This window comes from Citrus clementina, unplaced genomic scaffold (assembly GCF_000493195.1).
Source record: "Citrus clementina cultivar Clemenules unplaced genomic scaffold, Citrus_clementina_v1.0 scaffold_4, whole genome shotgun sequence".
In the NCBI taxonomy this organism is placed as follows: Eukaryota; Viridiplantae; Streptophyta; class Magnoliopsida; order Sapindales; family Rutaceae; genus Citrus; species Citrus x clementina.
In genome coordinates, this window is record NW_006262274.1 from 24,062,222 (window position 1) to 24,083,174 (window position 20,953).

At 33.3% G+C, this 20,953-nt stretch overlaps 2 protein-coding genes and 1 pseudogene across 4 annotated transcripts; 2 read left to right on the forward strand and 1 right to left on the reverse strand.

Moving 5' to 3' along the window:
* Positions 1-2,719: 2,719 nt before the first annotated feature.
* On the reverse strand, positions 2,720-10,117 carry LOC18043971 (anaphase-promoting complex subunit 2). 3 transcript variants are annotated; one of them, XR_002906059.1, is made up of 17 exons: positions 9,677-10,117; positions 9,368-9,457; positions 9,045-9,273; positions 8,622-8,911; positions 8,329-8,400; positions 7,720-7,961; positions 6,619-7,035; positions 6,309-6,510; positions 6,078-6,192; positions 5,899-5,981; positions 5,285-5,404; positions 5,022-5,110; positions 4,865-4,946; positions 4,292-4,483; positions 3,683-3,751; positions 3,424-3,602; positions 2,720-3,306 (listed from the first exon to the last, which is right to left on the reverse strand). XR_002906059.1 is itself a non-coding variant. In XM_006438667.2 (16 exons), exons 1-16 carry the CDS (start codon positions 9,905-9,907, stop codon positions 3,480-3,482), a joined length of 2,646 nt encoding a protein of 881 aa, XP_006438730.1. In that variant the 5' UTR covers positions 9,908-10,117; the 3' UTR covers positions 2,720-3,479. The 3 variants fall into 3 exon arrangements, 1 of the variants encoding a protein (XP_006438730.1); XR_002906060.1 differs by having other exon boundaries at positions 2,720-3,329; XM_006438667.2 differs by having other exon boundaries at positions 2,720-3,602.
* Positions 10,118-15,111: 4,994 nt separating this feature from the next.
* On the forward strand, positions 15,112-17,486 carry LOC18043972 (mitochondrial uncoupling protein 3). The gene is made up of 2 exons (XM_006438670.2): positions 15,112-15,696; positions 16,432-17,486. The coding sequence occupies exons 1-2, from the start codon at positions 15,310-15,312 to the stop codon at positions 16,966-16,968; spliced, it is 924 nt and encodes a 307-aa protein (XP_006438733.1). The 5' UTR covers positions 15,112-15,309; the 3' UTR covers positions 16,969-17,486.
* Positions 17,487-17,937: 451 nt separating this feature from the next.
* Positions 17,938-19,674, forward strand: LOC18044898 (annotated as a pseudogene).
* Positions 19,675-20,953: the final 1,279 nt, after the last annotated feature.

Genomic DNA, 20,953 nt, shown 5'->3' on the forward strand with positions numbered 1-20,953 from the left:
ACATTGAGCAAATTTATGAAAAAATTATTATAAGATTTTTTTTTCTTTTTAATTGGATATCTTGTTAAAACAAAAATAGCAGCTACTTTTCTTCAAGAACTATTTATACCTTACATCCAAAATAGAAGAAACTGATTCGAACAAAAAACAAGCTTCATTAATCGATAACTAATTTTAATTTAATTTATAAGAAAAGCGCGAATCCAACCTAAAGCATGCATAATATATTAAAATGAATAACCTTTAGGCTACGTATTTTTTAGTTTAAATATCAACTGTTCGTATTCTTACATTTACTAAGAAAATTAAAATATTTATTATAAATAAATAAATTTTAAGTAATTCATGAATGAAAAAACCAATCAATTAATTAATAACAATAAATAAATAAATAATTTTGAGTAACAAATAAAAATTGTAGAATAAATTATAGAAGATATCATAATGGATATATTTTTTTCTCGTTATTTAATCCCAATTAAACACACATGAAAATTAGGGTTGTTAATCCCATGAATTTAGGATTAAAATTTGAATTTAGTTAATTAGTCTAATTTAAGTGAGCATGCCAAATATGAGATTAATATTTTATTTAAAAAATTAGTCTAATCATACACTTAAGACGTTTGGGATTGAGGTTGGCAGCCGTATCTTAAAAGGTACAACACTAAAGTGTTTGATAAACACTAACTGCTGTATATTAGAAGCTATCTTGATATAATTTTTCACTTGTATGATGAAAAATCTATTATATCTTTAAAATTATTATTAACAAATTATATTTACTACATACTATTAACTTTTATTTCATAATTATAATTTTTTTCCACACCTTAAAAAGTACAACACTTCAATCAAAAACAGCTCTTAATTTTTATCTCCCAAAACATTGCCTTAATGACTAATAGTATAAATTCATTCTCTACGTAACATTAGTTTTGATTGAATTTGCCCATAGCAAAAAATTGTTTTTCTTATATAACGAAAGATGATGCATAACTTTTGAAACAGTTAGTCTATTTAATTTTTTTTCACGCAAATTAGAACTCACTTAGCAAACTTAGTCCATATTAGAACTCGTATAGTTTATTTCTATTATGGGGTTCTTTTTTTTTTTTTTTTCCCTCGATAGGTCACCATAAATTCTGGCAAGGGGAGCTAAAAAAATTCATTTGATGATTTTAAAAGAAGATTTTGAAATTAGGTGGTTTTCAAAGATTTTGGTTGAGTGGTGGAACGCTTGCGAGATGTGAGAGCAGTGGTTCGAGTTTTTATGAATTCAAATTCTCCCTCAATTAAGCATGATTAAATGGAGTCAATTTATAATTTTTCTCGGGTAAAAGCTCATTTAGTCTATGTATTTTAAGATTTGTGTCCATTTAGTCTTTGTATTTTTAAAAATACCTCAAAATATACCTTCCGTTAAAGTATTGATATCCATACTGTTACTTTTCATTTCTTTTGGCTTACTTTTACAATATTACCATTTTATAATAATTTTTTTTGGACATTAATAAAAAGAAAATAATTAAATTACTAATTTAACCCTAAAAAAATTTAAAAAAATTAAAAAAAATTAAATTAATTTTTAATTGTCAAAAATTGTATGCAAACTACCAAGTGTGCAAATGGTGCTTGTAAAAAAATTAATATAATTTTTTTTAAGGTTAAATTGGTAATTCAATTATTTTCTTTTTATTAATATCCAAACAAAAAAATATTATAAAAGGGTAGTATTGTAAAAGTAAACCAAAAGAAATAAAAAGTAATAATAGGGGTATCAATACTTTAACGGCAGGGATGTTTCGAGGCATTTTAAAAAATACAGGGACTAAATGGACACTAATATTAAAATATAGGGACTAAATAAGCTTTTACCCATTTTTCTCCCTTACGAAATGCGAGTAGAGCAAAAATTTCTCGAATATTTATGAAAGTTATTTGTTTGGGCAAGTGTTTCATAATAATAATAATAATAATAATAATAATAATAATAATAATAATATTATTATTATTATTATTATTATTATTATTATTATACCAAAAACAAAAACAACAACTTTGCAAGAAAGATTAATATGTAATAATTATTATTTAAAATAAATAATAGTAATACCAATGATTGAGTAAGGATATTTTCATAATATGAAACAATTTATTCCTATTATTATTATTTTTAGTAATTTATTCATATTCTTAGTTAAAGTAAATATATGATGTTAATTTAGTTCATTCTGATTTTGAAGTAAATTGTTTATTTTAATTTTTATTTCTCATTCACCATTGAGAGTCTATTGTGATTCCAACGCATTCTATTTCTTCTCAACCAAAAGGGCAAAAAAAATTGTGGATCACCTCATTGGATATAGATCATATTAAAAGTTGGGTCCAAAGGTTACCGTGATTTTTTAAGTCAAGATTAAATTTAAACTGATCTTCAGATTAAGATTATCCTTGGTGATGCAGTACACAAAGAGCCAGTCAAGTGAAGTCTCTTCAGGCCAACTCCAAAACGAACAACAATTCTAACATGGCGTCTAAGTTCTATCACAGAGGATACCACCCCCAGATTTCAAGAAATTTCAAAACCAAACGACCTACTTTTAATTTGAAGGGAATTTTAGAGGAAACTCCAATAAAGCAATCGAATGACCAAATTACAACCTCTTTGGCCGTTGAAACTAAATATGCACTACAGCAGACAAGAAGCGAAGGCGGAAATGGTTGAATTGTACATAGCTAAGAAGAAGCGTTTTATAGTTTTTTCGGTTACAACAGGGAAGTGAAAATTCTCAAGCTCTGCTGTGAATAAAAATTCGTTACATGTACATAATATTGGGACTTAGGAGTACAAGAACTGTGAATCCTTAGTAAAGGACAAGACGACATAAATCATAATAATCAAAAATGAAATTTTTTTTTTCTTTCCCCTTCTCAATCTATCCATGCAAGATTCTGCCTGACAAAACATAAACATCCTTTTGCGATTAAATAATTTAGGCTTATATTTGCATATCGGTCATTGAAAGGGACGGTATAATGTACAGAGCATTATGGCGATAGTGAAATACTCTTCTCACGCAAGCGGGAGGATGTTCAATGTTGATAGAAGACTACACACGATAGCCAGAAGCCAAAGTTGAGGTTAAGCTGCTGGGCCAAAAATGCTCCCAAATTTACATGACCCATACAGATGGAAGAAGCTTTCCAATTTTTGCGATAGAACACTCTTGACTTCAGAAAGCTATCTAAGATGCACCAAAATCAATATTTCCAGTAACAGCAACTCCAATGGTCACTCAAAGACTTTCATGCAATCAAAAGATTCCCTATAAGCACCAATGCTGTGATATATCATGCACAAAAAGGGAAACAAGAGAAAATTTTTGAAACAACATCCGAAGCAGCTAAAGAGAGACTCACCATTTCTCTTTGCTCATAGTTTTGGACTTTGGATGTGATACCACTCATTTATTTAATTACTTTTTCAGAAAGTACATTCCATCTCTAAGCTCCAATTTCTCTTCAGAAACTAGTCCAGATAAAAAGCTTTGCAATTGTTGGAGTGATTTATCGTAAGGAGGATCAGCTACACAAAACATCTGCACAAATGCATTTTATCTAGTAAGTTATCAACAAAATCAAGCTATTTTTGGTTCGAGCACGTTAAAATCATTCTTACCTTGAGAGTGTTGTGAATTCGATCTAATGCCATGCTACCAAAATTTGTGAGCATTCCCAAGATAAATTTCTACAACAAAACAAATGTCAATTAGCTTGATAGCAAGCCAAGTAGAAAAATTTAAATTTAATGCACAATTACACCTGTATGATCATTTCTGTTCTTAATGTTTCTTATTCATTCTTGGAGGAAACAATTTCTCTAAGCATGAACATCTTAAGTGCTCCATAGGCTCACAACTAGTGTACTGCTAAAAAAGGGATGGTGACTGATGTAAATTCCATTGGCCAGGAGATGGTCAAGCTGCATAAATTATTTGCGGAGAACCTACTATCATGAACCAGGGGAAATATAGAATGGGTATATGGTAATAGTTCCATATTGATACGAATCAATCCATATGTACCCATTTTTAAAAAGATCCATACCCTGCCATGCCTCCTTAAACCCACATATTAAAGAGCTATTGTTGCAGAAGACTCTTCTGAGTCAAAATGTTTGCAACATATCTTACTAGAAACAGAGTGGGCTGATTGAGAAGACAACCATCTATTATCACCATAACAGAATACAAACAACAATTGCATCACATTACCACAAATTACATACCTCGTATACAGTCATTTCATTACGTATTTGATCCTCAACTGAGGCAACAGATCTCTCTCCATCCTCATCACCTCCCAGCAGCTCCTCACAACTGCCAGTATTATCGCCATTTTTACTACTGTCAACCATGCTTTCCACAAGATTATAAAGGTGATCATTGGAGCCTGTCCCCACTGATTCTTTAATGATTCCCTGCACGCCAGACCGAATTATTAGTTAATTGCTTTACATATAATCCATGAAATTTTCTTATTAATAATTGAGCTCCAAACATTTCAAGCTTGGCATTGAGCATTCCTATTCAGTTATAGCAAATAAAGATAGAGACAGTTGAACTTGTCTGATAGAGGATAATTACGTAAACATCTCATAGATTAACATAAAAAGATGAAGACTGGTACCAATGAACTAATGCAGAAATCATTGGCAACAAATAAAATTTTTCCTAATTACTAAAACTGATTCTTTCATTCCACTAGTAAAGTTTTCTCAGTCAAGTCAAATATTTTTGGTCCAGTTTGTCCGTGGATAAAATTAAAATCACGAAATATAATACAAGCTTCTAACACAAACCTTGCTTATCCAAAAGTTTATCCTCCGACTCAGTACATCCACTGGTACCCCAACAGCAGCAGCAAGATTCTTGGAGGTCCAACTGAAATTAGAAAATGAAAATTGTTATACCATCATTAAAGAGTATAGGATTTATCCAGATAACTCCTGAAGTTACCTAGTTTGGTCCTGAAATTGCATAATAATTGCAGCATGTATGGGAGCCACTGTGAACTGCATCGCTCTATCATCAAACTGCAATTCCAACTACAACAGCATTCCCATATAAAGCGATGTTATTTGCATGATGCAAGAAAATAAACTGGGGAACAATTAAGAGAGAGTTCTCTACCAAGATTGAATGCAGCAGAAAGCAAATAAAGTAGCATTCATATTGAGATATCAGGACCATTAGACATCGAGTGATAAAATGAACCCAACCTTTACTGTGCCAAGATTTTTCTTCCAAAGTAGCTTACGAGGGGTTTTTATTTCATTAAACCTTTTTGCATAATCAGCAAGCAGCTGGTCAATATGTCCAGGTACAATAAGTGCCTCATCCTGGAATTCTCCTCAAGGTCAGTTACATTGATGTACTAAAGGGCAAAACAAAGAAAATAAAAGAAGATATTGCTATGAGAGGATATCAACCAGGAAATATCAAGTAAATCACGGACGACTATGCACTTACATGAGCCAAAATGGAATAGATTTTTAAGTGTTGAAGAAAGTCAAGGAAAAAGGGGGAGACTGGCATGAAAAAAACTGTCAACCACTTGAATGACCAAATAATTTAATGTCCTTGCATGTATAAGCTATGGATTTTTTAAGTGTTGAAAAAAAATCAAGTTAAAAGGAGAAGATTGGCATGAAAAAACTGCCGACCAGTTGCATGACCAAATAATTTAATGTTCTTGCATGTATAAGCTAAGGAGTGATAAGGGGCTTCAAGATAATATAAGCTGCCATTATAAGAAAAATTTCACGATGGTGATTTTATGCCTATCTTTTGAATATATTATTCATATCATTATAAGAAAAAATGTACTCCATACCTGCATTGGAGGCCAGAAGTTTGATGATATGATTGTAGCATCAAGCAAACCCAGAGATACCCCTTCTTCCCCCAGCTCAGAACCTAAGAATACATTCGCCAAAAAGTTTTTACTGTTCTTTTAAAGAACAATGGTGGTATTTTAAAAAACAATAGAAAGTTAATATATTCAATGCATACCAGCTAGAGATTGTTTCTCAATGGTTGCTTTGATATTCGCATTTGTTCTCTTTGAATCAATCAAATCATTAAGCATAATTTCACATCTTTGCATGCTACTCTCTCCAAAATGTATCTGGAAAGCGACAGCACAACAAACATACTTTCAGGTGTCCAGGGAAGATATGATCAAAACAACACCAAAAGAGCACAAATTCAAATAGCAGAAATGTTTATATACAAAACACCTACTTTCAGGAGTTCTAACGTGCGTATTTCTGAATCAATTTCATAATCAGACTTATTCAGAAGCTTGTCTGCTAGCATAACACGATATTCATTGACAAGTTGGTCCTTCGAACCAATTATGCCAACAATCATGCCAAGTATGTCCACCTTCCTCCGATTCCGACTACCCTTCAAGGGGTCAGCCTCCACAGGGTCAGGCTCCCAGCTGAAAGGTCCAAACTCATGCAGGGAATGTCAAAACTGACCAGATAACTCATAGAAATCCAAATGTCATCACATATCTTAAAAACAAATCATGATAGAAAACACGTACCACACAGCATTAATCCACGCTTGCTTGTCATCAATATTGAAACCATCATCAACACCAATATTCTCTTGATTTTCTTCATCTCTATTTAATTCTTCAAGAAGACTATCCCCAGCGTTTCCAGATCCATTAGGATTTCCTCCAGTTCCGTCAGTAAGCATGGTCACAATGCATTTTATGGTATCCTTCCTTCCCCTTAGATAGTCCCTTATTGGTTCACCGACCGCTTCAAGAAAAACACCGGTTGGGTCGATTGTCCGAAGTGCTTTAATAGTTGAAACATATTGATGCAATATATCATTGGTTGAGGCACCCGCAGTGAGCAAACGATATTTTAGTGCCGATATAAATGACTCAACCAACTTAGAATGTTGACCAGTATATTCAAGACACTGCTTTAAGTCTTCAATTGCGGGAGAGCTACAAGATTCAAAAGATAATTTTGATAAATTAGGAAATGCAAACTTTTTCCATTAATATCATTCACTTCCATAAATTCACTGTTAAGCGAAAGTTGGACATCACCCTATATCATCTCATTTTGATGATCCCTATCATCATCTCTATTCTCTTTATCAATTCTCCTATACTACCTAGGTTTATGAATTTTTCTTCTCATAACTAGAGCATTTATGAATTTTTCTTCTCATAACTAGAGCATTTATGAATTTTTCTTTGCATAACTAGAGCATGGGAAAAGGGTTTGTCCTTGGTCCACAAAATTGCCAAGCATCCCATTACATTTCCTCTAGAAAATTGATTTTTGTTGTACGGAATAGTTGCTATCAAGATTGAAGAATATACAAACTCATTCATCATGTTCCAGTTTGATTTTCACTCGCCAAACCTGCTACAACTAGTATTCAGGTGGGAAAAAAAAAGCAAATAATTTCTGCCGTGCCTTGGAAAAACGATGGAGATATGCTCCCCACAAACATAAATAACCTCAATAATAGCACAAGATAAAGATTCACACATGCAATGCCCAACATACAAACCCTTCCCCAGTTCGAAGACTTAAAGCAGTGATTCAAAGGATAATTTTGATACAAGACTTATAATTTTGAGCAGTGATTTATAGATATCACAAATATTTACATTTACCTTTCAGGGTAGTCCACAATAATCTCAAATAGCTTAGCTATCCTCAAGTCTTGCAATGTTTCATAGGCAAAATACTCTAGCCGCAATCGCCATCTAACAAGTCCTTCTGAGGGATTGTGTGTTCCAGGACAGCACAAAGGGCGTGAGGCTAGAGGTAATTTAAGGCCAGCTGTAGGACTATCATAACTCTCAGATTCACCAAGATAAGCAAGAAGTGCATTCAAGAACTGAAGAGGTACAGCCTGTTAAACAAACTGTTAAGTATAAGAAATCACCTACCATAACATAATTTTACAAACTTAACTAAAGTAGATGCCACAGGCAATATTAAAAAAGTAGGCAGAACATCGGAATAAACAACTGTTTTACTAGGGCTTTATATAAAGTATGAACAAGATTAGAAAAGTAACAAGAAGAAATTGAAGCAATATGGCAAATGTTTATCAAAGAAGGTGCAACACTAACAAAATGTTAAAACCAATTATTTGAAAAGTCGCCCATATTTTTTATCAAATATACAGAGTCAGCATTACTGTAAAGGTGGCATGGTTAATATTCACAAACTATACAGTTACAAGAAAGGGAAAGCTATTTAAAGCAAAAAACAACCTGTATCCATGTTTTAATGGGCTCCAAAACAGAACTCCTGTAATCCTCACCGGCCAGATTATGAACTTTAGCCTGCCATTCAAACAGGAAAATGTGCTGTTAGCAAAATAAACTGTAAATGAAAGCAAAAAGGAGGCAGATAACTTTGACGCTAAACAGCAATAAATAGTTTTAGTAATTACAGTAGATCACCATCAAATGAAAAAACAACATTAGTAAAAATAGGAGAAGAAAATTTGACCAAAGGAACGGAATTCATTGAACAGCTACTGCATAATAAAACATATACCCACCTTCAAAAGCGAAAAGATGGCAGAAGCATAGGCATTTTCAGTCATAGATGTAAATCCAAGAGTTCGAAGATCATGGACAACCTTCCCAATGTGTTTCACCAGTTTGCTCTTCTCTGAAAATTTCCCATGGTTATTGGACTGATCAATATCCATTTCACCAGTTCTTTGTTTTCCCTTTTCATCTAAATCCATGTCATCTTTATCTTGAGAATCATTTTCGTCCTCTAACTCACCATCCATGATTGTACTTAACTCCTCCAGCCTTCCCTTGAAATACCAGTAGAGCATTTCTGAGAACATTGTAAGGTATGTATCATTACCAAAACATGGCAGCAAAAATATTTAATAACAATCCAGAAAAATTGCCATTATAACAATCAAGCACAATTACACAACATAACTAACAATTTGAGATAGACGTACCAGGAAAATGTGGAGGAAGACTAGCCATAAGAACCGAAGATACCATTAGTTGGTATTTAGCAAAAAGTTGTACTTCGGAATCCAAAATGGGTTTCCCTTCTGGTGAACAGTCCCTGGGAGACTCTATAGCATGAACAAGCATAAACAAGCACTTTTCCTGATATTGTATCTCCATACATATCTCTTCTAAAGCTTTACATAAAACCTCATGAACCTCATCATCATAAATCTGTAATTAACAAGAACAGCATATGACAATTAACTACTAACTAAAATAAAATTTAAAAAAAATTACAATCTTTAAACAGATAACAGTTACATACAAGCGGTTTATTCTTCTCCAGTACTGCAACTTTGCTGTAGACATCAAAATGCCGCCAAAATTTTGACACAAAAGTTCTCTCAAAAGTTTCCTGTCAGGAATTCAACACATATCATATCAATTAACTTTAAAAAACCCCGAAACCCAAGAATCAACAGTATCCGTCTTCAATGAACCTATTTATTAACAAGAAAATCATTAATTTCAGCTAAAAGGTTCCGTTCAACTAGCTTGTTAAGCTAAAACATTTTTTTTTAATTAAATGATAAGAAGAAATATAGCGGCGAAAGTCGTGAGTTGAATTGAATACCTCAAGGGAGCGGAGAAAGTGGTCATGAGCGAGAGATTGGAGGCCGTGTTTACAGAGAGAGCGCACGTGAGTGACGAACTCCTTTCCGACGGCGATATCGCGGCCGCCATTTAGAAGAGAGTTTGTGGTGGCACAGAAACCGTTGTAGCTTTCGATAATTTCTTGGACTGATTCGTCGTTAAGTTTTTCTAAAATCCCTAGATTACAGTACATTGAAGTTGATTCTTCCATTTCGATTAATGTGAAGCAATAAGAAAAATATAATAGGCTCGCTTACTATCTAAATGTGAGTACACATATGTAGTGTAACTAAGCGAGTATCAGACGTGGAAGAGATGAAGTATTGATTTTGCCGCCACTACACTCGAGAAAAATTGCGCCCTGGCTGGCGCTGGGTATTTGAACAACCCCTGTGTTTGTCTTCGGATTAAACGACACTGCTTTTTGCCTATTATTTTAATTTTATTTTTTCAAAAGGACGTTTTTCTTGTACATGTTATTTCAGACAGTTGGGGGTCTAATTGTGAAGTATTCAAAGTACGCATGCAAACAATATAAAGAATTGCGGCTACAGGGGTTTACTGAAATTGACATTTAAAGAAAAGAATGTGCCTGGTTTTCTTCGCGTGATATCCGGCTCATTTCTCATTAATCAGAACGAACGAATTCTGGTTGTTGTTGATTACAAACAACAATATTAAATGAAGGATATTAGCTCACGGTATCGATGCTACCAATCTAATCTCATCTACGCCTTACATTACTGCTTGTATTATTAACAACAAACATCCTAAAATCATGAGTATTATTGTTTGTATTATTAACAGCAAACCTCCTAAAATCATGAATGCTTGCTGTAATACACTTCCTGAATTTTATAATGTGAAACAAATATTATTATTATTATTAAGGGGTGGATAGATATATCCCATAATATACTCTATTAGATATTCACTATTTGATGATAATTGTACTTAACTCTCACTAAGGAAAAATCTCATTGGATAAAAACTCCAAGCGAAAGAAATACATTCAATGAATTATAAAGTGGTGCAAGACATACCTTAAAACTACCTTCTTAAAAATCTTTGTCGGAAAAACCTAGTGAGATAAAATCTAGACAATGAGAAAAGAATAAAGTGCACATATATTCACTTTACTCATTGAAATTCTTCCTAATAAAAAATACGCTCCCTCTGATGGGCGCTCCTTATGATGAGCGCTCTTCCTAATGATAACAACTTGATAGTCTATGTAGGCGACACATGGTGATCTCATGTACTATCTTCCCAAATGTTAATATAGGTAGAGCTTTAGATAATATATCGGCAAAATTATCAATGGATTATATTTGCTTAATGTCAATCTTTTTATTATGTTGGAACTCATGAGTGTAGAAGAACTTTGGTGATATATATTTTATTCTATCCCTATTGACATATCCTCTTTAGAGTTGAGCTTTGCAAGTAATGTTATCTTTGTAGATTATTGTTAGATCGTCTATACCTAAAGATAATTTACAGACACTTTGAATACAATGTATGACAGATTGTAACTATACATTCTTGACTTACCTCATATAATGTAAGGAATTCAGAATGATTAGAGGATCTAGCAACAAGAGTTTGTTTTGTAGATTTCCAAAAAATAATTTTACTAATGAATGTAAAAAGATATCTTGTATGCAAAGACACATTATGGGGATTAGACAAAACAACTTGCATCAGCCTAACCAATAAGACTTTGGAATTTTTGTTAGTTCATTATAATAAAATAATCTCAAATCAATTGTTCTTCGAAGATGACGAAAAATATGTTTAATATCATTCCAATATCTTTTGGTTGGTTCAATACTATATTCAGTCTAGTGTCTTAAGCTAAATATGTCAGAGTGCCAATTGTATTTATATATAGTATCTCAAGACCAAGTATTTATTCATCAACCTCCTTAGGATGGAATGAATATTTTTTAGGATCAAAAGACTAGACTACTATTAGGTATTTAATGGATAATATTTGTCCATATGGTAACATTTCAAATTTTTCTCAGTATAAAGTGATTCATGGATAAAGATCCCATTAGATTTGTGCTCGATCTGCTACTTGAGACAATACCTAGTTTTCTGCATTTATTTCATTTTTTTTTCAAGTAGATACCAGTCTTTTGGAGCTCTTTTAAAGTTCAAATCAACTTTATATCATCAACATTAACATAGCAAGGCCAAATTCTATTTGCTTTATAAAAACACATGAATAGATAGGATCATTAACATAGTGTTCCTTTATCAAGTATTCACTAAGACAATTATACCACATACGTCTAGATTGTTTAATCTTTACAAGGATCTCTATAGCTTTATCGGATATAAAGTATGATGTGGTGATTAACAAGCTTTTGCATTTTAAATCCTTTAAGATTTTTCATATAGATATTAATATCAAGTGACCCATATAAATAAGTTGCAACCACATCCATGAGGTACATTTCAAGCCTTTAAATACTACTAAATTAATTAAAAATTAAAATGTAACTGCACAGATAAAAAGAGTATATGTCTCCTAGTAATCAATACTAAGTCTATGCGAGAACTATTGTGCTATTGGTCGTGCTTTATATCTTATAGACCTCTTTTTATTTTGTTTTTATAAAAATATCCATTTGTACTTAATAGGTTTAACACCCTCTAGTGTTTGGGCTACAGGTCCAAATATATTATGTTTGGCTAAAGAAGTCAAGTATGCCTTGATTGCTTCTTTCAACTTAATCGAGTCTCAATATACATTTATTGATATATTGCATATTTTAACCATTTATAATATCAGTAGTTACTGTGTATGTAAACAAATCATTGATGAAATCTCTTTACAATTCCACATCTATGTTTTGTGCACAAAGTTTATAGAATTTTTTTTCTCCCTACTTTGAGCCATTTCTTAGGCATATACCTCTTCAAGATGATTTTCATGCTCTGTGCTTCAACTAAAGACTAGGCACCGTTTCAAAATATTACTTTAATTAAAATCAACAGAAACTTCATTATTTATGGATTCATTTGCCTCTTTAAAGTTTGTAGCTCATCTTGATGTTATAATTTATCAAGGTCTTTTGTCTCTTCACAAATCATTGGCTATTTTATAGTGATTTGTTCATTTTCATTTTGATCATATACAACAAGAACTTGGTCTTTTATTTTTCTTTTTTGTGGAATAATATCTTTTCAACCAAGCGGTCTACCATGCTTCAGGTGTGTAATGGACAATTCTTCAACTGCACTTTCAATAACTTATTCTTTAGGAAAGTGGTCCGGCCAAGGGATATTAATAATCGATATAGATGAATTGGTTATTTTTGTCATATTTGTAAATTCATTCAGCAATTGGGTTGTTATATGCTTCAAATGAACTACCCTTTGTACTTCGTTTTCATTATAAGAGGTGCATGGATTTAGATGAGACATATCAACCACTTTTTATTAAGGATCATATCGAAACTTAGAGCATTTTTCTTTCTCTCAATAAAGGAAAACTTGTCTCATCAAAATAATAACCCATAAAAAATGCAATAAACAAATCATCAGTCACTGACTCAGATATTTGATAATTGATGGTAAGTCAAACTTATATAAATTTTCAAATGACATTAGGGTCCCATCTTAGTACACTGCGGTGGTACAACCAACACTTATACACAACAACCAAAGGTGTGTTAATGTGATATATTAGGTTGATGTCCCAATACCAATTGCAATAGGTATGCATAAGGAGGATTAATGCAGAATTACATGTCTTGGGTAGCAATAAGTAATTGATAGTGTAATAATAAAGAAATTATCTACAGATGTCTAATGAGTAATTTTACTAATCCATTCTAAATATAAACGTACGTACTAAATGCTCTATATCGGTCCCAACCAACATACAATAGTCATCTAAAGTTTTATAAACAAACTCATTAGTATTATCTAGTTGTACGGTTTTGATTAGATAATTTACAAATTATACACGTAACTTGGTAATTAAATAATCAATCTAGCAAATGCAACATTACATGTATATAATAAAGAAACATGAGGCCATCGAGCAGATACATCAATCAAAACTATAAAATAACGAAATCGACTACTTTGTGGGTGAATAGGTCCACAAATATCTCCTTGAATTCTTTGCAAGAATGACGGTGATTCAAAACTAAACTTATTAGGTAATGGTCTAACCCCCAATTTACTTTGTGAACAAGTAATTATTCTCATTGAATAATAGAATTTTTAAACTCTTCAATAGGTATCCATGAGAATTTTCAACAATCCTACACATCATTATTGATCCAGCATTACAAGTTAGTCATGCGGAAGTATAAAAGCTTTTGAATCACATAACATTTGTTTTATGATTGTATACCTGTTTCTTGATTTAATTGTTATATAATACAAGTTAGATAAGAAAGTTGTAAGCTTTTCTAATATTAATTTCTGACCAAAGACATAAGATGTAGTGCAAAGATATTCTACATTATTCTTATTTATTATCTCAATATAAAAATCATTACAACGAATATCTTTTAAATTAAGTAGATTTCTTATACTCTTGGGTGAATATAGAGTATCATAGATACAAAATTATGTACCACTAACTAATATCAATACAGCTCTTTCAAAGCATCATGGATTGTATGTGTATTTTACACTATCAGCCAAACAATATCCTCACCAAGTGATTTGCTTTCAAGATTCATATCTTTTCAACAAGTAAGCTGAGAGATAAATATTATAACTATTACTTATTTTCTAATGCAGAAGGTCCAATTTAATGATAACCACAAAGCATATTTATAAGGATAATTTTTATTTAATAAACAGATAAAATAAAGAGTATGAAGGAATAAGAAACGTCCTATACAGTATACAGAGTAAAAGTCGTGTTACGAACGTGTTGTGGATCCAATTGGAAAGTATCCAAAGAAAGCATGCAAATAATATAAAGAATTGAAGGTAAAGGGGCTTGTCGAAAATTGACGTAAAAAAATGTGAGAGAATGTGCATGATTTGCTTCTTTTGGTACGCGGCTCATTTCTGATTGATCGAAGAACAAATTCTGAAAGTTATTGATTACGAAATAAGTGCCCCCAATTTATTGTAAATGAAGGTTATTAGCTCGTGGGGTCGCTGATGCTATTCTCCTTTCAATTCCACCGCATTTTACGTCCTTTACAGTTTACATTATTGTTTGGGTTATTAGCAACGCACCTCCTAGAATCATGAGTGCGTGTTGCAAATCACTTCTTAAATTTCATAATATGAGACGTACATTTTTTTTTTTTATCAAAGAGTGGATAGATATATCTCATAACAGAACTTTTTTTTTCTTTTGAATGATCAAAATACATTAACAAAAAGTAACAAATTTTTTCTTTTAATTTTCACAATTTTATAAGATAGAAAGTATTAAATTGATTTAAAAGTGGGCTTCAAAGACTGACCCGTTATCATCCAAGTTCGGTCCGATAGGCAGGTATATTGACGAGGCAAACGACGGCATATAAAATTTGCTTTTTCGTTTCCCCCCCTTCTCTTCCGGTTCGTTTCAGTTTCACTTTGACTGGCAACGTTCTCGGTAGACGGGTGTGTCCGTGAAGGATGAAGCAAGGGGAAAGGCCTGGAGATGGAGGGGAGCAAACTGAGACGAAGATCTTACTGAGTTCGATTTCTGCTATGATTGCGGAGACTACAACATTCCCAATAGACTTAACCAAGACGACGCTGCAGTTGCACGGCGAGTCGGACTCACTGGCTCGACCCACCAACGCGTTGCGGGTCGCATCGGAAATCGTACGCCATCAGGGTCCTCTCAGCCTCTATAAAGGCCTTTCTCCTGCCATTATAAGACACCTCCTTTACACTCCCATTAGAATCGTTGGTTACGAGAATTTGAGAAATCTTTTAGTTGGCGATAACATTACTGGTGGCTCCTTTTCCCTCCCTACTAAAGCCCTTGTTGGTGGAATCTCTGGCGTCATTGCCCAGGTACTATCAATTTCTTTTCTTTTGGGTTTATCAATTAAATTTGTATTATGCATTCAATTTCAAGCTGATTTTGATTTGCTTCAGCATGAACTATTCTTCTTTATCGCACAAATTGTTTTATTGTGTAAATGTAGTATCATTTAGGGACATATCATGTCTACAATTTACAAGTGATAGGCCGGCTCAGGTTTAAATGGCGGGATAATATAACATATACTTTGTTTCTAATTCTTGTCATTCAAAAGGAATTAGATGAATTGATCTGTTGGAACAAAGATTGTTGGTTGTAGTGCCTTTGTTTTACCTGTTGTCTTGTATGGCCTTGTTGTATGCTTGGGTTTGTTTTCTTGTTTTAACTCTTCATGAATTCCACCCCAGCACACTGACTCACCACTTTGTTTGCTCTGGCAAGTATAAATTGATTCCTAATGTTTGCTCTATGTTTGCTTTGGCAAGTATAAATTGATTCCTAATGTTCTGTGTTGGTTTCGTCGAGGATATATAGTGGTTGCTGAAATCCAGTAGTTTTAATATTAGGATGACCCTGAAATTTAGATGCCTTTGACAATCCGCTGATTACTCTTATCATTTAGTAATCCATGACTTGTTGGGTAATTTGAATTGTGCATAGTATTCTAATAAATGTGCTGGTTGTTGTGCTAGTTATCTTTCCTTTCACTATCTAGTACTGTATATTTGTAACAAACAGTATTTCTTTCAATCTTAGTGGCACAGGTAGTGGCAAGCCCCGCTGATCTTGTTAAGGTGAGAATGCAAGCGGATGGTCGTATGGCGAGCAAGGGTCTCCAACCGAGATACTCAGGGCCATTTGTTGCTTTCAAAACGATCATTCAGACAGAAGGCATTGGGGGACTTTGGAAAGGAGTTTTCCCAAATGTCCAAAGAGCATTTTTAGTGAACATGGGAGAGTTGGCTTGTTATGATCATGCAAAATGTTTTGTTATCCAAAATCAGATAGCTGGTGACAACATTTTTGCCCACACTTTAGCATCTATTATGTCAGGTCTCTCTGCAACTGCTTTGAGCTGTCCAGCCGATGTGGTGAAGACTAGAATGATGAGCGCTGGCAAGGAAGACAAGATAACGTATATAAATTCATATGATTGTCTGGTGAAGACCGTTAGAACTGAAGGGTTGAAAGCACTGTGGAAGGGTTTCTTTCCGACCTGGGCAAGACTTGGTCCGTGGCAATTCGTCTTCTGGGTCTCGTATGAAAAGTTTCGGCAAATTGCAGAGCTCTCTTCCTTCTGAATATTCTGCTTCTTGTTCACAATGCCTGTTCCCTTCAAAAAATAGTCGACAGGCCTTTTCTAGTCTTCACACAGGTTTTAAGGTCATCTCCACCAGTTTCATACTTTTGTTGGACTGATTCAAAATTTATGTACCCTTTGATGATGATCAAGTTATCGTGAAATAGAGCAATGCAAGAATTATGTGATAAATAATCTTTGGTGTGGATTTCATTTATGAATGAAAAGAAAATGTCGCTTCTACAACTTTTTTTAATGATCTGGTCGACTTGAGCAGTGCGGGAGACTGGGAAATCGATCGTGTAATCTCCGCTGGGGCCGGAAAAACAACAGACGAAGCTTTACTTAGATATGGCTTTACTTAGTCCTGGTTCATTCCGCCGTCTCCACTAACTTGTTGATTCATGACTATTAATTATGAATGTGAAATGTTATCTCAGGATGGAAGTTCAAATATTTGTTGATCGAAAAAGGACTAGGATATTTTCCCAAAAAAAAGGAACAATTTTTTAACTTCAAGACTGTAGCCTGTCATGTTATATATCAAAGTCTCTCACATAAAAATAGGTTTTAAAATAAATGTCGCTTCTACAATTTTGTGGACGATTTTTTCCTACTATTGGGTTAGAATCAAATATCCTCCACTGCATGCGGAGTGGAATTATTGGTTGATGAGATTTAGACTGATACAAATATTTAAATCGATACTTTTTATTACTCCCTAATTCCTAGAACAGTAGGACTGTTATAGTCATTTCTGAACTTATTGAAAAGATAATATATAACTGAAGCATATTTTCGTTCTCAGGAGTAATTGATATTCAACCTAAGAATTACACCCAATAAGCCTAAATATGCATCAATCAAACAATGAAATTATTGTGAACATCGTTGTTGCACCCTATTGGTGATAAACAATGAAAAATGCTATTTGTGAGAGAAAAATAAATATTCCCTCGGCATCATACACATGGACGTACGTAGTTTCTTTTAGTAAAATAGTAAGCGACAAAATGGATCAACAATTGAGAGCTCAAGCTCAAAACCTGACCCAGCACAAATCATTAGCAAAGAGAGAATGAATACTGGAGATTGGAGAAGGGAAGATGCTGTGTGAAACAGGAGCTTCAAGTTTCATAGATTAATGACTGGTGAAGCTGTTACTGCGAAGAGGTTATACTGTTAAGGCTGTTATTCTTTACCCAAGTTAGTGCCTCTCTCTCTCTCGCTTCAGTTTTTCCTAATTTTGATAACTGTTATGGTGTTAAAAAGTTGTATCTTCTTCATGATTTAGTTCTGGGTTTAGTAGTTGTTTTGATTATTTTATCGCTACATATGATTTTGTTGCTTTTTCCTCCACTTGTGTAGTAATAATAATTAGTGTATCACTTTAATTCCTGGCCAAAATTGAATCTTTGGATAGAAAAATTGAACCAACAGTAAGCAAAATCAAGAGAAGCTGTGGTTTTGAATATGAAAGTGCCAGCAGAATTAGATCTTTCAGCATTCAGGCTCTTTAATCTTAAAAAATTTTAGGCATTGCAATTGTTGAACCGTTATTCAATTTACTGTACTCTGCAGACGATCCTTCAATGATAGAACATTTACAAGCACTTGCCGGAGCTAAAGAAAGGATTCATATACTCAAGGCGACAAACTTATTGGAAGAATGATCTTTTGATTTTTAAGTTGATGGATGTGAAGGTGTTTTCCTTACAGCATCTGCTGTTATTTTTTCATCCAAATGATCCACAGGTTGATCTGTTTTGATTTTGATGCATTGCATGATTCTGATTCAGCAGATTCAGCCAATCTTTTTCATTACTTCAAGAATCTTACATAAGCCATTTGTATGTGTGTGCGTGCAATGTGATGACAATTTTTGTAGCATAGCTTGATAGAACCGGCTTGAAATCATCTGTTTCTACATTCTTTCCCCATAATCTTTTTAGGCAGAAGTAATTGATCCTGCAGTGATGGGAACAGTTAATGTTCTTAGATCGTGCGCAAAAGATCTTTCTATCAAGAGAGTAGTTGTAACCTCTTCAATGGTTGCAATCGCATACAATGGAACTCCTCTAACCCCTCACGTGGTATTCAATGCGACTTGGGTTTCAAATCCAGACATATGTAGGGGGTCGAAGTTGTAAATCTTCTAATTTCATAAAATTATTGTCTTCTACAATATATATTATAATTTCTCTGATTTCCTTCCAGAACTGGTACACACTTTCGAAGGCCTTAGCTGAACAGGAAGCTTGGAGGTTTGCAAAAGAGAGTGGCATTGACTTGGTTAAGATACATCTAGGATTTACATTTGGTACTTTTCTACAGCCAAACCTTAACTTATATGTGAAGCTGATACTGAATCTCATAAACAGTAATATCTAGCAACCATATGTTGAGAATAACAAGAATCAATGTCTAACTTCTGACAAATAATGCTAATTAAGTTTTGGAGGTATTGGAAATGCGGGAAATCTAAAGTATGCCGGCCTTTGTAGATTTGTTGATGTTAGAGATATAGCATACGCATAATCAAGCTCTCGAGGTTTCAACAGCTAATGGTAGATACTTGGTAGCTGGAAAAGTTATACACCTTTCTCAGGTTTTGAAGATTTTTGCACCAACATTACCCTGCTTTGCACCTTCTAGAGAAGTATGTTTCAGTAGCATTTTCATTTCACTGAACTTCCCTTTGATGTAAATTTTGCAAGTTCTTTGATCTCAATGCTAACATGGCAAGCTAATTCTGTCCAAATAAGAAATATCCCAAGAAATCTTAAGTAATAGAAGTGATTCTCTAATTGGTAGGAACATTGAAAGAGCTGATGCCACTGCCATATTGACTTCTGAAGCTGGAAATGAAAACTGTATAATACAGAAACGAGTCACTGATGGGACTTCTATTAGCATTCTGTCCAAAACGTTTTTGGTAAACACTTTTTTTTATTTGACAGTTCGTCAATCACGCGCCCACCTATACCTGACAGTTATGATTTCGTCTCACAATACTCGCAAATTAAAAGACAGAAAAGTCCAATCTCAAAAATATACCCGATGGCTCTCACAATTTGTTCTAGTATAATTAGGAACTTGGGATCAACTTATGCATGCTGCATCAAATCATAAAAGAATATTTTGAAGTTTTTTTTTTTTTTTTTTTTTTTTTTTTCTGGGTAAATTTGCTGTTAGCAGATTCCTGAGATGCCAAGGACGAGCAAATATACCAGGTTTCTAAAGAAAAAGAAAAAGTTCGGGCATGTTCAACTTAATACCATGTGAGGTGAGTCTTAAAGACACTCTTGAAAGTTTGAAGGAGAATGGCCTTTTGAGTTTCTGAATGATGCTACCATCAGAAAAGCAAAGCAAGTATTAAAAAGAAATATTATTGAAATATCAATTTCTTGTCAATGATTCACATAAATAAGTACAATTGAGTACTATAATTGAGCTGTACATGTAATATGGTAGCTATCTTCACTCATAATGATCAATCCTTTTGATATCAATATACCAAATGCATCTTATTAATTTATATCACATGTGACAAACAACCATAGTAGAAATGAGAAATAAAATGTAGCATTTTCAATATGGTTAGTTAAGAATCTATTTTTGTAAATTTCCCTTTAAGAAGTCTATTTGATTCAACAGGAAAGTGTTCATGAGAGCAACGAGCCCAGCGCCAGCACCCACCAGGCCACCACAGCAGGCAAGGGCCATATGAAAATTACTATAGAGCAGGAATTTTAATTGTCCATTTTCATGCGACTCAGATCATATTTGGTATTAAGGTGTTATAAAAAATTATTAATTATAAAATAAAAATTGATAGTGTATAATAAATCAGATTTTTAAATTATAATTTTGACAAAAATAATAAAAATATTATAGATTTTTTATCACACAAATATAGATCAACTCAACTTATTTTATAAGTTACAATAGTTAATATTTATTAAATATTTTAGTACTGTATCTTT

Coding starts and splice junctions, on each gene's coding strand:
- LOC18043972 (XM_006438670.2), top strand. CDS start 15,310: ATGAAGCAAGGGGAAAGGCCTGGAGATGGAGGGGAGCAAACTGAGACG. Junction 15,697..16,431: donor TCTCTGGCGTCATTGCCCAG/GTACTATCAATT, acceptor TTAGTGGCACAG/GTAGTGGCAAGCCCCGCTGA.
- LOC18043971 (XM_006438667.2), bottom strand. CDS start 9,907: ATGGAAGAATCAACTTCAATGTACTGTAATCTAGGGATTTTAGAAAAA. Junction 6,193..6,308: donor GCACGTTAGAACTCCTGAAA/GTAGGTGTTTTG, acceptor GTCGCTTTCCAG/ATACATTTTGGAGAGAGTAG. Junction 3,603..3,682: donor GAATTCACAACACTCTCAAG/GTAAGAATGATT, acceptor GCATTTGTGCAG/ATGTTTTGTGTAGCTGATCC.